At 43.0% G+C, this 17,940-nt stretch overlaps 2 protein-coding genes across 2 annotated transcripts in view; one reads left to right on the forward strand and one right to left on the reverse strand.

Moving 5' to 3' along the window:
* The window catches only part of LOC134489776 (zinc finger protein 91-like), a 73,145-nt gene that overhangs the window by 38,635 nt on the left and 16,570 nt on the right, over positions 1–17,940 (reverse strand). The gene's annotated exons all lie outside the window — the stretch shown is intronic.
* LOC134491986 (zinc finger protein 678-like) lies at positions 7,576–8,734 on the forward strand. Its single transcript, XM_063296098.1, has one exon. The coding sequence runs from the start codon at positions 7,640–7,642 to the stop codon at positions 8,732–8,734; it is 1,095 nt and encodes a 364-aa protein (XP_063152168.1). The 5' UTR covers positions 7,576–7,639.

The following is a 17,940-nucleotide window of genomic DNA, read 5'->3' on the forward strand; positions in this document are numbered from 1 at the left end:
TGCCTGCAAGAGAGATCTCATGCCTGCAGTCCTGGGGAGAAAAAGGGGCTGATCTGGGGAAGCTGTTCCCTTCCTGTTGCTTGCGGGGGGGGGGTGTCTTGGGGGGCTCCGGAGAGAGGAGGAAGTTTGAGCTGCAAGAGAGACATCTCTGCACTGGAAAATTCCCACAGGTGAGCAAGGAAGCCTTAGGAGAGGGTGTCTGGTTGGTTCTGGAGAGCTGAAAAATGCTTCTATAGCGTCCTGCCCTAGGAAGATGGACCTTAGACCCTTTTTGCTCAAGGACCGCCTACCCTGCCTAAACCTTGCAGCTATGCTGAGAAAGATGGATAACTGATAGATCCTGATGACATCTGTCTTGGGAGAGGGAGGTAAATAGAATTTCCTTTTATCAGAGAGGGGCTCTGATGGTGATACTCCCAACTTTTCTTCCTGTCTGGTTCTTTCAGACAAAGCTGTTTTGGAGGTCCAAGAGCTCCCTTAAAACTGCTTTGAACTGTGCAGTAGCTCAGAGAGAAGATGGATGCAAAAGATCAAAAAGGGAAGGGAGCAGGAAAATGCCTTCCTACAGTTCAGGTTGAGAGCCATGGGGAACCTGGTGAAAGAACTGGGCAGATGATTCTGAAAGAAGATACCTTCACTTTGGATGTACAGCACCAGCTGTTCAGGGAAGTCTGCTACCAGGAGGCCAAGGGACCCCGAGAAGTTTGCAGCCGACTCCACCAGCTCTGCCATCAATGGCTGAAGCCAGAACGGAACACAAAAGCAGAGATGCTGGACCTGGTGATCCTGGAGCAGTTCCTGACCGTCCTGCCCCCAGAGATGGCGAGCTGGGTGCGGGAGTGCAGAGCAGAGACCTGTTCCCAGGCGGTGGCCCTGGCCGAGGGCTTCCTGCTGAGCCAGGCGGAGGACAAAGAGAAGCAGGTGAGAGTATTTCATCCTGGAATAAACATTATTCTTGATTTCTTAAATGCTTCTATACCAGGATTTTTTAAAATTCCTAGCATGAGCAGACATTACTACCTTTTTCCAGAAGAGATGGGAAGATGAAAACTTACTCCGTCCCCACTTATGGGATGGATTCTTGTAGTAGAAGACAAGAGTGTGTTCTTTGCTATGTGCTGTCCTGCTAATCCTCCTTGCTGGTCTTCACATGCAGGGAAGGCCTGTTGAGGTAGGCACAGAACGTCCAAAGCCAAGGAGGGTTTCCTGGGAGGATCCGCCTCAGGATGTCTTATCAGGTAAGACGAGGTCTCCTGTTCCCCAGACAAATCTCAACTTTGACTCCTCTCACCTTCAGGACCTGCTTCTGCAGTATGAATCTGAACCCGGATGGGTTTTTATACAGTATCTCCCCAATGATATTTTTTTGAAAGTCTCCTTCCACCCCCTTTGTCTCCCTCACAGGAGAAGATATGACATCCTTTGTACATCTTGAAATATCTCCTTTGCATGGTGGAGCAGAAACAGCAGCTGTGCCCCCAGCTCAGGTAGGGGGAATGCCAAGAAGTGATATGTGCTGAGATGATTGGTGGGCCTCGGGTTTATAAAAACACTCGGGGTATAATGGTTGTTAGGACAATAATAATCTATTGCAGGAATTGAACCTGGTCTTACATATGACTCTGTTGGACCTCCTCAGCTTGATCATGGACCTAATGGAATACAGTAGAGGTAGCCAAGATAGGACTCTCTTTGTATCCTGATGAGAAATGGGATTCAGGAGACCTCACCACCACTGCCCCAGAATGCCAACACACATTTTAAGAGAAATAAAGCCTCTTTCAGGTCAAGCTGGTAATTTCATGGACCCATCCTTGCCGTTTTCTTTGCAACTGTAGAAAGGGGTTTCCCATTGCCTACAAGCCCCCCCTCCCACATCCCTCCAACACTAACTAGGCCTAGTTCTGCTTAGCTTTGAAGCCCAGAGGAGGAGGCCAGATGTTGCTACCTGCTGAGATCGTGCCTTCTAAAGCAGGCTATACCCTACTGTGGCATTAAGCTCTCATCCAGCCAACTATTCATACGATAAACAGCTTCCTGGAATGCAAAAAAAAAAAAAAGAGAGAAAATTTTGGGCTATACATCATCTATTGATCCCACTCTGCTTGATCACGCTACGGTCCAAAAGCTTTGGATAATCTCAATTTTAGCCCTTCAGATGGCTACAAGTTGGCTTCTCTTAATTTGTACCAAGAATGGAGGTTGTTGTCCTTAAAACTTCCTGAAGTATGCACCAGAGCATACTTAGTGCTTTGGACATGACTTAACGACTGAACAACAGAAAGGTTTGGGCTAATCAAAGAAAACTTGTGGTCTCAAAAATAAATTCAAGATAAATTGTCACAGATTATGTTTAGCCTGTATTTTGAGAGGAGATAAGATCAAAATAAATGTCAGACTTGAAGTACTCAGTAGGGTATATTTTGGTCTTGCAGCTTATTCCTTGTTTTACAGACTATGGTGAGGTTTTGAAAATGAGAACAAAGAGGATATTTTTTTCCTGCTTTCCAGAGAAAAAGGAGAAGGTTTAGACATTTTCTGTACAGACTTTGATAGGTGTAGCTTTCTTCCACCATAAATGTTTGAGGCCAAACATTTATGATTTCTAGTTTCTCCTTGGACTGTAGAATTCTCTTTAGCTCCCTCTGTCCATCTAGAGAGTCCTTGCTTAAATTCTCCTCCAAGAGAAATGTTCATTCCTCCCTTAGTTGGAGATACTCAGGAAGGAGTCAGCATTCCCCATCTGGGCCTTGAGTTTAAGGTCCTAAGGAAAGAGTGAAACCTTCTCAGAGGGACATTATAGGAACTTGAGAAGGATGTCAAACAGGGTTTCCAGGAAAAAATTGAAATATGAGTTGGATGTTGCCTCCTAGACCTTCTTTGGCCAGGTGATCCATCAGATATTATGGATGCTGGCTCTGAAGCTCCAATATAAGAAAGCTAATAATCACAGGGAGCTCTACCTATTTTCTTCCAAAAAATTTGTTATCCCACAGAGAAAACAGCCATTGATACCATTGCAAACATCTGACATCCCGACTTCGTGTTCATATGCTTTATGGACTTCCAGACTGGTGGGATATGAGCTGCCTGCTAAGGGAATTTCTGGCTCAGAGATCCTAGCTTGCATAAAAGATTGTGCGCAAGCTTGGGGTAAACCTGGACTTTGGTTGAGCTTCAGTCATGTTGGCCAAGGTGTGCCAAAAACTGGGCAATGCTATCAGGGAGTGCCACAAGTGGTATGGGTATGTCTGATGCCAGTAACCTAGTCTACACCTTCCTGTGTTACTAAAACATCTTGACTTTTTTTGACTTCCCACTCTACCCCTGCAGACACCCCTGTGTGAGTTTATTGATGAATCAAGAATGCTTCCTCCTCCTTATAGGAAGCTGCAATAAACCAATGGCTGCAGAGGGCTCTAGCATTGTATTGATCGGTGATCACAGGCCGTTCTATTAGAGAAGTTAGCAAGCAGCCCTGCCTTTATCAGGTTGGCTGCAGATGTGGGATTACACCAGTTTCTTGCGTACCTTATTAGGAACAAACAGTGCTGATTTAGGAAAAGGACAAACCTGCCTTTGACCACCAATAGTCTTTTCTGACTTACTTCTTTTTCTGGAAATTGTACAGAGACAGCAAGTTGAACAAAGACAGCTTGTATAGCCTGTGCTGCTATTACTGATTCCATCCCCTATTAGCACTTGGTTTAGCACACCTCGTCTCCTATTGTCATGGCTTCTAGCTTGCTTCACTGCACACCCTAAATATGGTTTTGGGCACATCCGCTATTGTTTGCTGATTTCAGGGTCCTGCACCGAGTCTCATGTCCTTGAAGGAGGTGGCTGTGTATTTCACGGAGGAGGAGTGGGCGCTGCTGGATTCCGGCCAAAAAGCCTTGCACCGGGAAGTCATGCTGGAGAATTCCAGGAATGTAAACACGCTGGGTAAGGGCTGCTCTTTGCTCTGGGTTCAAATAGCTGGCAGAGGCTTTTTCTACTCTGAAGTTCCCAGTGTAGAATTCAGTGTTCAGGACATACAGGTAGTCTTCACTTAACGACTCCAACCGAGCCCAGGTTTTAAGTCATAAAGGTGGTTAAGTGAGCCAGACTCATTTTACAACCTTTTTTTACCGCAGCCGTTAAGCGAGTCACAGCAGTTGTTAAGTGATTCAAGATCGGGGCTTGTGGTTTCCTTCGGTTGTTAAGTGAACGGTGCAGTTGCTAAGTGAACCAGGAGTTACTTTGCAATATTGTGGGGGGCGGAGTGTGATAGTCATATGTTTTCAACCAAAACATGACTATGAGATGCTTCTGTGGCTACAGTAGTAGTATTTTCAGTTAATATTACTGTTACTTTCAACTAATAATACTGGTTGATTCTTAAAAACTTTTACTGGAAGGTTTTTATTGGAATCTTTGTTCTACAGCACAGTACTAAACAGGTTTAAAGGTACAGTATGGTACAGCACTGTAACTTTTTTGTCCTGCTGTAGCAAACTCTGCAGCTTTTATTACTGCACAGTACTGTATATAAATCTGATTTTTATAAAACAACTGTTTTAAAAACAGTAAGCCAGCATGCTGTATTGTTAAATATAATTAAAAATCGGACAGGCAGAGGATGGAACATGCATGCCACCATACAAATCTCTACTTAAGTTAAACAGAAACTGGGAGAAAATTAAAGGCAAGCATACAGTACTGCATGGAAAAAGTACTTACTTTTCCTGTACCGTAAGGCACACGAAAGGCTCCCTCTGCTGGCTGCTAAATCACAGGAAGTAGTGTGACCATGTGACCGGGCCTGTTGCCTCAGAAATCCAGCGTCGTAAGCCTGGGGGACTTCCTGGTTCCAAAGGGTGGTCACGTGACTGCTTCTGGAATGGCCAAATCTTGGTCACTTAATTGCAGAGGCCTTGTGAGGGCCAAAATTTCAGGCCCCAGTTGGAAATCTACTTTTGGGGTACCATCGTAACTTTGAATGGCCTTTAAGCAGCCAGTCAGTAAGTGAGGACTACCTGTATTAATACTTTACAGGTAGTCCTCACTTAACAACCACTCATTCAGTGACCATTCAAAATTATGACAGTGCTGAATGAGTGGGACTTAACACTAATCCTCAAAGTTCCGTCCTGCGGTCACATGATCACAATTTGGGCATTTGGTAACTGGCCTGCATTTCTGACCATCATAGTGTCCCATGGTCACATGATTGCCATTTATGACCTTCCCTGGCAGCTTCCTACCAGCAGAGTCAATGGGGAAGCTTGCAAGAAGTTGCAAGTCGCAGTCACATGAGGTCCTTGCTTAACTACGGCAATGAGGACTATGCAGGATTCGCTTAACGACAGCAACCAGAAGTGCCAGAACTGCTGTTGTAAGTTGGTGTGTTCATATGATTTTCTGCTTTATGACTGTGCCATTTAGTGATGGAGATTCTGGTCCCAATTACTGTTGTTAAGCGAGGACTACCTGTAATGCTGTTAAATGTGCAGTTTTTTTTTTTTTTTAAAACAATCACTTTCTTGCCCTTGAATTAGATAGATAGATAGATAGATAGAATATTTTATTGGCCAAGTATGATTAGACATATAAGGAATTTGACTTCAGTGCAAGAGCTCTCAATATATTTACATAACATCAAAAATAAAAAATAGTAAAGTAATAATGCTATTTACTGAAACTATACAATCAAGAAAGAAAAAAAATTGAAGGAAATAATACTGCGGCTATTAACTAACAGACACTCATATTTCAAGGGAGAATTAAGGGACAATGTACTGCATCTGTTCTCTAACGTATGTTCACATTTAACAGAGCATGACCGGTCACATCTTAGCAGTCATGTCTTAGCATACATTGTCAATCATTATATCAGGCTACATTAATTCGGAGTTCAACAGAGCAATGGTACAAGGAAAAAAACTCTTTCGATGTGTAGATGTTTTGACAGACGGTGCTCCGTAGCGCCGTCCTGATGGTAGAAGTTGAAACAGTTCATGTCCAGGATGCGAAGGGTCTGCAGATTATCTTCTCCACCCTCCTTTTGACCCTTGCAGTATACAGGTCTTCTATAGAAGGCAGGCAAATTGCAATAATTCTTTCCACAGACTTAACTATCCGTTGAAGTCTATATTTGTCCTGCTTGGTTGTGGAACCAAACCAGATAGTTATAGAAGAACAGATAACAGATTCAATAATTCCTCTCTAAAACTGTACCAAAAGCTTCTGAGATAGATTAAACCTCCTAAGTTGACGCAGAAAGAACATCCTTCGTGGTGCCTTTTTGATGATAGTTCTGATGTTAAACGTCCATTTCAGGTCTTGAGAAATTATGGAGCCCAAAAACTTAAAAGGACTCTACTACCAATACTGGGCTATCGAATATGGTAAGAAGAGGGGAGTTAGAAGGATTCTTTCTAAAATCTACAACCATCTCTACGGTTTTGAGCGTATTCAGTTTCAAGTTGTTATAACTACACCACAGGGCCAGTTCTTGTACCTCCCATCTATATGCTGACTCATCACCATTCCGAATGAGACCAATAACAGTCGTACCATCTGCAAATTTCAGAACTTTCACAGAAGAATCTTTTGAAATACAGTCATTGGTATAGAGGGAGAAAAGCAACGGGGAGAGCACACGTCCCTGAGGGGCACCTGTGCTAATTGACTGAATACTGGATATAGCTTTGCCTAACCTCACATGCTGTTTCCTACCTGTTAGAAAACTGATTATTCACCTACAGGTAAGGTCAGGCACAGTAAGCTATATATTTATATATATTTATATATTTATATCTTCACCACAAATAAAGCAGTTAAAGTTTATTTATGATCAAAGAACAAAATAAACACATTAAAAAAATCAATCCCAAAACACCAATGAAAGGTATTGAAATTTCTAAACAAAAGAGGAGAAAAAAAGCTAATCTGGGCCTTGCAAAATCCTTTGAGAAACATTCTAGCAAAATATCATCTCTGAGACGGTTAGATTATTCAACTGTAATATAACTTTCAAGGAAGTATACAGAAAGGACACAAGGAGTAACGGAGCAGCTGATCAATTTCTGTTAGAATTAACTAATTAACGAATGGGAATTTTGCTCGGTGTTCCCCTCAGATTCAGCTTTAAGGTTTATTTTTATTCTTTCTGTGTCAAGCAGGAGATGAGAAGGAAAATGAGAACTACCAGGAACCCGATCGGGTGATGTCACCAGCAATCCACCCTGAACCGAGAAAGGAGATGTTTGGGTTTCAGTGGAGATCACAAACACACCAGAAAAACCACTCCAAGCGTGGGGAGGAGAAATCTTCGGGTTCTGGATGTGCTGCAGTCCAGGAGTTCCTCCTGACCAAATGTGATCAGGAAAGAATGAGGAAGGGGGACTGCCTCGTATGCAGAAAAGTACTCAAAGGTAAATTGGATTTGCCCCCCCCCGCATGGCATTGTGACCAGAGGCAGCCAGTATGAGTGCAGAAAGCACGGAACCTATTTAACCAACATTTTCCTCCTACTTTAGGTCAACAAATCCACCCTGGAGAGAAGCCACGTAAATACAGGCAATGTGGAAAGGATTTTGGGGACAGCAGTCATCTTCCTTCCCATAAAAGGTTCCACACTGGGGGAAAAACATGTATGTGTGTGGAGTGTGGAAAGAACTTCAGTGAAAAGAGATCCTTTACTGGTCATAAAAAGAGCCACCCAGAGGAGAAACCACATAAATGCTTGGAGTGTGGAAAGAGGTTCAACCTTTGCTGTCAACTTACTTCTCACAAAAGGGTCCATACCAGGAAGAACACATATACGTGTACGGTGTGTGGAATGAGGTTCAGAATGAGGAGTTCCCTTACTTTCCATGGAAGGATTCATTCGGGGGAGAAACCCTATAAATGTATGGAGTGTGGAAAGAACTTCAGGTGGACCAGTGACCTGACTTCTCACATAAGGATCCATACAGGGGAGAAACCATATAAATGTACAGAGTGCGGAAAGAGCTTCAGCAGGAGCAGTTCTCTTACGTACCATAAAAGGATCCACACAGGAGAAAAGCCGTATAAATGCCTGGAGTGTGGGAAGAGTTTCAGTGACTGTAGTGCTCTGTGTTCTCATAAAAGGATCCATTCCTTGGAAAAACCCTACAAATGCACTGAGTGTGGAAAGAGCTTCAGCAAGAACAGCTTTCTTACTTCACATAAAAGGAGTCACACAGGGGAGAAACCCTATCAGTGCACAGACTGTGGGAAGAGCTTCAGCCAGAGTAGTCACCTGACTTCTCATAAAAGGCTCCACACAGGAGAGAAACCCTATAAATGCGCCGAGTGTGGAAAGAGCTTCAGCCAGAACAGTCATCTGACTTCCCATAAAAGGCTCCACACTGGAGAAAAACCCTATAAATGCGCCGAGTGTGGAAAGAGCTTCAGCAACAGCAGTTCCCTGACTTCCCATAAAAGGAGCCATACAGGGGAGAAACCCTATAAATGCACCGAGTGTGGAAAGATCTTCAGCCAGAGCAGTCACCTGACTTCCCATAAAAGGCTCCACACAGGAGAAAAACCCTATAAATGCACCGAGTGTGGAAAGAGCTTCAGGTTGAGTAGTGAGCTGACATCACATAAAAGGATCCACACAGGGGAAAAACCATATAAATGCTGGGAATGTGGAAAGAGTTTCAAACAGAGCAGTCAACTTACATCTCATAAAAGGATCCACACTAGGAAAAAAGATGTATAAATATATAGAGAATGGAATTACTTTAGAATTGGAATGTATTGTTGGCCTTGGGTCTGCTATATTGTGGTGTGTTTTATTATTGGTTCTCTTACGCCTTCAACCCCATGTGAGCCACCTGGAATTGCTATTTGCAAATTGAGTGGCTACATAAATCATTTTAATAATAATAATAATAATAATAATAATAATAATAATAATAATAAGCTTCAGAATGAGGATTTTCATGACTTCCCATAAAGGGAGAGAATCCGTATAAAAGTGACAAGTGAGGAAAAGCCGTCAGTAAGACGGCCACCTTAATTCCTATAAAAGGATTTGGTCATGAGACACCTACAAATGCATGGAATGTAAAGAGCTTCCTTGTTTCTAGTTCCCTTATGTCTAATAAAAGAATCCCTGCAAGAAATAAATTAAAGTTTTGCTACAAGAAGCCATCCTATTTTCCATAAAGCACTCCACAAAGGAGAAAAACTATTTAAATCCACGCAGTATGAAAAGTGCAGCTGAAAAGTCCAGAGTCCCCCATATGAGGGAGATGGGCGGCGATAAAAATATGATCAATCAATAAATAAAATAAATAAAAGCAATCTTACTTCACATATATCTTCACATAAGGAGGAAACTTATCAGTCTATAGAATGTGGAAAAAACCTAATTATTTTACTGTTTTTACTCTAAATCAAAGAACCCTCTTACCGGATATCATATAAAGGCACAGTGGTGCTGCGGGTTAAACCGCTGAGCTTGCCAATCAGAAGGTCGGCGGTTCAAAACCGCACGGCGGGGTGAGCTCCCGTTGCTAGTCCCAGCTCCTGCCAACCTAGCAGTTCGAAAACATGCAAATGTGAGTAGATTAATAGGTACCGCTTCGGCAGGCAGGTAATGGCATTCCGTGTAGTCATGCCGGCCACATGACCACGGAAGCGTCTACGGACAAACGCCGGCTCTTCGGCTTTGAAACGGAGATGAGCACCACCCCCTAGAGTCGGACACGACTGGACTTAATGTCAAGGGAAACCTTTACCTTTACCTATATGAAAAGAGGATGAACGCTTATTTTTACTCTCTTTAAAAGACATAAAACGGAGAAGAAGCTAGGTTTGTGCAAACATTCCATTTCTGGAGATGGAACATTTGGGGGGATTTTGGAATATTTCCATTTTGCTTCTGGACCATGTGGATCCAGCCATTCAAGGTCTAGTTCAGCAGTTTACAGGAAGTAAACCTTCTAAGGGTGCTTTGGGATTTTGGAAGACATCAGAGAGCCTGCAGAGGGGAGAAATAAAATCCTTTCTTTTAATTTAAAGAAAACGATCCACACAACCGAGTAATCAGAGCAGTGTTTTTCAAACTTGGCAACTTTCAGATGTATGGACTTCAACTCCCAGAGTTCCTCAGCCAGTTTTTGAAAAACACCGATTTAAATGGATGGAGTGTTGATAAAGCAGCAGTGGTAGAGAACTTGATCCACTGGAAAGAAACAAGGGAAGAAGTCCAATAAGTTTTGAAAATATAGTTGATAGGAGGAATAGCTTTTAAATCCTAGGAGAGCTTATTAAAAAGCAAAGGCCTCAGAGAAAAGCAAGCTCTATAAATGTCCATTATTTCTCTCTTAATTGTATACAACATATACAATTCATGTATCAAGTTTTTCTCTGATCCTCAACAATTTTATATAATTTAAATTTTATTTATGATCTGGCTGTTTTTCGGTCACTCTCTTAAAATCCAGTGGGATATTTTAGACTCAACCAAACCATGGTAAAAAGCCAAATTTACTTGATAGAATTCAAAGTAATTCTAACTTGTAATTACCTGTTTCATGCTGGGATTTGCCTTTCAAGCTGACTGCTTGATCGCCGGCATGCATTGAGTTCACCATCTGAAAAAAGGAGATTGAAGCATTTTGGAATACAAGGAGGTCTTGGTTAGTATGGTGAATGAATCTCACGAAATGGTCGCATTATTCAGATTCGCACTACTGTATTTGAAGTGATATTTCTATGGAAAATAGGGTAATTTATTCCAGCTCAATGGAAAACAATTTTTATATGTTTATTAATAAAATACTGTATGACAGTAAAAGAGGATAAACCCATATCCAAAGTGTAGCTGCTATCTCCTGTTTTCTGCTGCAGTTCTTCAAAATGAGCCCCTTCTTGTTTCAGCTTTCCTCAAGCAGAACCTTCCTTTCCTCCATTTTGCGCGCACAGTGATTAGCGTCTAAAACCATGTGCTAGCCTCAACTGCGTGGTTCCTAGCCTTGCACTAACTGAATGTTGGGTTCCATTAAACTCAACCTGGTATCAATTTATAAGTCACACTAAATTGAATTTTGCACTATTCGAACTCGTACTAATCACGACCTACCTGTATAACCATTTCCAACTTTAGGATCTTGTCTGTTTATTCTTTAGGTCATACCATAATACCCTGTAATTACGTATGTCTGATTTTGGGGGCTGATTGAGGGTAGGGCATTCCAGGTGTTCCTCAAATATTCCATTATTATTATTATTATTATATACACGACAACATGAAATCACAGCTGCCAGATCTTTAGCTGGCGTTGGCCTTCATTCACATCGAGTTCTTCCCAAGAACCTAGGATGTCATAACATATCAGCGTACTATATCCAAGCAGTGTGGCCTTTTGTAATTGACAGGTGGACGTTTATCAATGCGCAGATTTTCCAAGTGCCATCCAAGGCTTTTTGGTGTGGCACCCAGTGTGCCAATAACCACTGGGACCACCATGGCCGGTTTATGCCATAATCTTTCAATTTTGATTTTCAGATCTTGACACTTGGTGACCTTCTCCAACTCTTTGTCTTCTATTCTACTGTCCCCTGGTATTGCCACATCAATTATCCACATTTTCTTCTTTTCAATCACAGTCAAATCCGGTCTGTTATGCACCAAGACTTCATCAGTTTGCATTCAGAAATCCCACAATATTTTAACCTGCTCATTTTTGACTACTTTTTCAACTGTATGTTCCTACCAATTAGTGGAAAACGATAATTTTTACAGATGTTCCAGTGAATCATTTTGGTTACTGTGTTATGTCTTTGTTTACAGTCAGTTTGTGCGATCTCCTTGCACGAGCTGAATATATTACTATTGCTGCCATGTTATTTATTTCATCTGGAAAGCCAAAGTTCTGGGGAGTTCATAAGAAAACCCAAGTGGAAAATTGAGACATTAAAAACAGTTAAAACTGCCATCACAACCAACCCTTCGCCAACGGTGTTTCTCAGTGGTGGCCAGGGAATTCTGGGAGTTGAAGTCCACCCATCTTAAAGTTGCCAAGTTTGAAAAACGCTGAACTAGACTTCCCTCTTTTCAGCATCAATTGTCTCCCTTGAAATTGTCACTCCTCGTTCTGCCCACTCTCTATCTGGAAGTTGTACAACTTACAAGGAGAGGCTCCCTTTATAACTTTACACACAAACACACACACACACCCCGCGAATTGTTGTAGTCCCTGCTCAGATAACCATCAGTGTCCCCCTCCAAAGCCCTCTGGGCTTCTTGTTTTCCAGACTTGAATGAACCACTGGCATCCCCTCTTCCAATCCAGGACTTCCTATTGAGTTATTAAGTGCCCCCCTCACCTGTCCGTCTACCAGCTTCCAAGCAATGTGTAATGCTAGTTATAGCTAAAAGGGCCCAAGCGTGATGAACACCTACCCAAGTTTCCAACCAGACTCACACAAGAAGCTTATGGATATCTGATTTATTACTGGATAGTATGCAAGTTCAAGAGCAAAGCTGAGAATGGCAAAAACGCGGGTCTTTCAAACAATTAAAGCTTAAACAGTTCCAATCCCTCCACCCAGAGTCAGAAAGAGTCCACTCCCTGCAGCCTGCGGGTGTTCCTAACAGTTCCTGCCTGTCTTCGGGAAAGTGTCCTTGAACAGGCGAGATGACCCAGATAGACATTCCAAAGTCTCTACATCAGTGTCTGGTACAAAAGGACAAGAGCAGCCCCCTCCCAAACAGTAACACGTGTCAACACCAGCATGGCATGGGAACTAGTTACAATGTTCACAGGAACATTGAAACAGGAACCATGACACCAAGTCAGAACGCAGAAAAACCCATTCGCACAGCTATGTCAGTTGGCCTCTCTAGGTGACAGGACTTTAAGCAAGACGCCCAAGGATGATGAGCATTATGACAGTCCTATCATGAAAGATGCAATTGTTGTTTGGAAAAAATGAATGCAGCTCTCAAGGTATCAACTGAAGGAAGAATCCTACTGGACAGCTGCAGGTGCTGGGTGCAATGAAAGAGCTGCAGACAGAAGATCAGATAGGCACCGAGAAGATGCTTGTCTCCAGCTTCCTACCACACTTAGACCACCAGCTGTAGATAAATGCATGGCTATGCTATTCATGAGATCTAATATCCCTTCGACATAGGCCCAGAATACGTTGGTTAATTTGAAACAAAGGGTTTATACAGTACTGTTCATATACCACCTAGTAAACTGTACTGGGAGCTGTAACAATGTGCCTGTAACACAAATGAATTGAATGATGGACAAATAAGGCCCCCCATGTGGGGGAGATGGGCAGTGATAAAAATACGATTGATTGATTGATTGATTGATAGATAGATAGATAGATAAATAAATAAATAGTACAAAGGGTACCTGAGGGATTGTCTCATCCCCATTACATTGTCCCGTCCCACCTGGTCATGCAGAGAGGGCACGCTATGGACCCCATCAGCGAGGGAATTTCACCTGGCGGGGTCCAGGAGGCAGGCCTTCTCTGCAGTGGCGCCCGCCCTTTGGAATATCTTGCCCCCGGAGGTGAGGTGGGTACCTTCACTCCTGGCCTTCTGGAATAATTTGAAAACCTGGTTCTGCTGCCTTGCTTGGGATGGGAAGGGCAACAGCTCTTCCTGGGGGTGGTTGGCGCCGTAGTGCCTTCCCCATTGAATGAGAGCTTTTCGCCACAATGAATCTTATATTTATCTATTTATGATGATAGTTCGTGTTGTAAATTATGTTTTATGGTTTTATTTTGTTGTAAACTGCCCAGAGTCCCCCTTTGGGGGGAGATGGGCAGTGACAGAAATTTGAAATATAGATAGATAGATAGATAGATAGATAGATAGATAGATAGATAGATAGATAGATAGATAGATAGATAGAACCATCTGACCACACAACTCTTTCAGAGGAGAGGCAAAGAAGATGCCTCTCTCTCTTAGCCTGACAGTTTGCAGGCAGTGTTTGATGCAGTACATGGAACAGTGGTTTGTGATGTTGTCTGGAACTCCTTTCAGCCGGTGGACTCGGATGAAGCAGTCCGGGTGCTCTACAGTACGACCACCACCCTTGTGGGCTTGGTCATGCTCGTCTCAGCTTTTTCACAGGGCTGGGATGTGCGCCAAGTCGATTGTCAATAGCTTTTTTTTTAAAATTAAGATTACAATTGAAAAAGTAAAAACGAATACAAACTACATATAAAAAAGAAAAAGAAACATAGGGAATGCAGGAAAAAAGGAAGCAAAAAGTATAAAGAAGTGACTTCCCACTTCATCACAACAAGTACATACAATTTTAGTAAATTATCACCATTTCTTAAGATACAACCAACACGCTCTTCTTCCCAGAACCCATCTCTTGACTATCAACAAAATCGTAAAGCCTCATCATTCATTCGGCCTTCCTTCGAGGCTGGTGTGTCACCACCCCTCTCCCAACTAAGCACTGAGTTTCCTTGGGAAGGCTGTGAAGGTTGTGGTGAGGGAGTTGGCTACAGAATACATTTGAAGAAGCAAATTACTCAGATCAATTTCAGTCTGGATTCTGAGGCTGCCACGGAATGGAAATGGCATTGGCTGGTCAGGATCTGGATGGAGGAGGTGCAGCTTTCCTGACCCTTCTAGACCTGTCAGTAGCATGAGATACCATCAACCAGGGTGTTGCCCTGGACTGCCTGTAAGGGTTGGGTGTTGGGCCATGGCATTTCAGTGGTTCTGCTCCTGAGCGGGCAGCACCAATCAGTGGCAGTGGGGGAGGGGGAGGCCAGCCTAGTCAGCCCTCCGTTGCAGTATCCCACCAGGTTCAGTTCTCTCACCCCTGACGTTTAATATCTCTATCACCCTGGAGTGAGATGCCATCAGCACTCCAATAGCACTCGTACATTTCCACCTTTAGATGCCGTACAAGTCTCGAAACAGTCCTTGGAGACTGTTAAGGTCTGAACGGGGTGAAACAGGCTGAAGTTTAACCCAAGCAAGAGGGTGCTACTGTTAGTACAGAAGGGGCAGCTAGTGGCTCTGGTGATAAAGGGTGGCTCCCCCACTCCCCAAAAGAGCGGGTCTGTGACTCTGGGATCCTCCTGGACTCACGGCTACTGCTAGATAGGCAGATGTCAGAGGGCCTTTGTCCAACATTGACTTGTGCACCAATGGTGGCCCTACCACGAGTGGAAGGCCCTAAGCAAGGGGATACCTGCACTTGTAACCTCTCGCCTGGATTATTTCATGGGAATGCCTTGCAAGACCACTTGGAAACTGCACGTAGTATGGAAGGCTGCAGTGGGTCTATTGACAAACCAGAATTACCACACCTTCTTTAGGGTTGCTCCATTGGTTACTGGGTGCTTCTGGAAGGAAAGACCCAGGCTGCTGATGCGGGTTTTCCTTCCTTATGGATTGTGCCCCTGGGACTTTCAGACAGCAAAGGACCACACTTGCTGTAGGGAGATAAAAGAGAAATGATGAAGGCACAGGGTGTGGGGTGTCAGTGGGAAAGAGAGAGTGCCTTGGAGAGCTAAAGTAGAAAGTTGTGCATGGAGGAGGTAAAACCAAAACAGTTGGTGGAGTGAGTAAAGGGACTCAGAAGCTACTACAGCTGAGAAAGCAGTAGCAGAACCTTACAGTCTCACAAACCTTCCCAAGGTGAAGACCAGCTACAGCCAGCCAGCAACAAGTACAGGTAGCTCTTGTTTAGTGACTGCCTTGTTTTGTGACCATTTGTGGTTACAACAGTGATGAACAAGTCACTTTGTGACCAATCCTCACATTTATGACCTTCACAGGTCTGTAAAGGAAAACTGAAGATCATAAGCACAGTCATGATTTCACTTAGCAACTGCTTCGCTTAACGACTGAGTTGCAGATCCCAACTGTGGCCGCTAACGAGGATTCCTTGTGAGGACTCCCTGTATTTGTTTTCTCCCTCCTACGAACTGATAAGGACTGAGAGCCAGAGAAGCAACTCAATTTTACACTATTTTTAAATAATGTATTTTAGCTATTTTTCTTTCTCTCATGTATGTGTGTATATATATATATATATATATATAAATCAACTTCATCTGAATATACACAGACACACACACACAAATATATAGACACTGTGTGTGTGTATAATGTATATAGTAAAGGTAAAGGTTCCCATTTAGTCGTGTCCAACACTGGGGGGTGGCGCTCATCTCTGTTTCATGGCCAAAGAGCCAGTGTTGTCCGAAGACACTTCCGTGGTCATGAGGCCAGCATGAGTCACGGAACGCTGTTACCTTCCTGCTAAAGTGGTACCTATTTATCTACTCGCATTTGCATGCTTTTGAATTGCTAGGTTGGCAAGAGCATTGTGTGTGTGTGTCTGTGTGTATGATTTTATATATATATGTGTGTGTGTGTGTGTTTGGAACATCTTGCCCCCAGAGTTGAGACGGGTCTCCTTGCTCTTGGACTTCCGGAAGAAATTGAAGACCTGGTTCTGCCGCCTTGCTTGGGAGGGGGAGAGTGACAGCTCCACCTGGGGGTGGCTGGCGCCATAGCACCCCTTAGTGATTGTGTTCCATCTCCACTTGGATTCTATGTTTATTCTCTATTTATATTTCTAATGGTAAATTAGGTGGTTATGTTTTTAGTATCGTTTTATTGTAAACTGCCGAGTCCCCCATTGGGGGAGATGAGTGGTGACATAAATTTAATTAATTAAATGTATACAGACACATACATACATACACACATACATACATTTAAAGGCTGGGAGGTAGAGGATCAAACGGGGCTGAGTGTAAAGTAAAAGAATATTAAGCCCTGAGTAAAAGGAACAGAAGTCCCAGTCTCCATTGCATCCCTCTACACAATCCCCAGGCTCCAACCTCACCCCATCCCATGTTTTTTGATCAAAGATACTACATCCTGATCACTTTTTGAATTTCCACTTCATATATGTATTTGACTAACCCATCTTTTAGGTAAAAGATCTTTCTCTCTTGCAGAAATTACATTTTAAGTTATGCAGTTTAGTAAGCATCTCTTTTCTCTTTGAAAGATATATTGTTACAAAGTCTGTACTGGTAACAGAAGCTACCTGATGTAGAAAGGGAATAATTGAGAAGATAATTGGATTAATAAGCCAACACATCTGGAATTGTCACACTGAGAGCAAGGACTTAATACCAAGACTGGGTTCCAAATTCTTTCTAGGACCAAAAGAAAAAATTGGGATTAAAGTTAAATTTTCCAAGCTGTCAATGTCCCCACTATCACAACAACATCTTTGACCTGACTCACTTAAGAAGTTCATTGCCTACTTTCTAAGGCACTCTAATGGAAGGACACATGGCCGAACATTATCATCAGAGCTTCTAACCCTATCACTCTTCCTAAATATTTTCTTCTTCTAGACTGTTCGATATAATGATCTGCAGCACCTCCCTAGTGTTCAGAAGAGATTCCTTTCTAGCTCTTTCCGGGATATAACACTGAAGGGTGACAGAAGCCCCCAGACCACCTTCCTCAGAGGTCAGCCAAAGAGCAAAAAGATGGCTCATCATTTCAATCAGGCCTCCTGGCAAGGAAGATCCTGTCTTTCTAGGTTCAAGATCTTTAACCATTTCAAAGGTTTGCCCATTTCTGAACTTCAACTACGTGGTCCAGAGTTTTCCCACAAGAAGGAAAAAGACTTATAGTGAAGAGTGGAAGAAACTTAATTCTTGTTCTTTTGGTGGTCCTTTCTCTCTAGGGAACCCCTTGTTTTTTTTCTTGGGCAAGGTGGCCTTGTCCACATACTGCCTTATCCTTGTGTTGGCAGGACACAACCCCAGGTGAAGTGGGCTATCCTGCCAGGATCCAAGATACCTTCCCCACTGGCAGAAAGGGGCTTGAGAGTCTGTCACTTCCTGAGGGGACACCACCCCGCATCACATTCATGATGGGCCAACAGT

Source organism: Candoia aspera, chromosome 2, assembly GCF_035149785.1.
Source record: "Candoia aspera isolate rCanAsp1 chromosome 2, rCanAsp1.hap2, whole genome shotgun sequence".
Lineage (NCBI taxonomy): Eukaryota > Metazoa > Chordata > Lepidosauria > Squamata > Boidae > Candoia > Candoia aspera.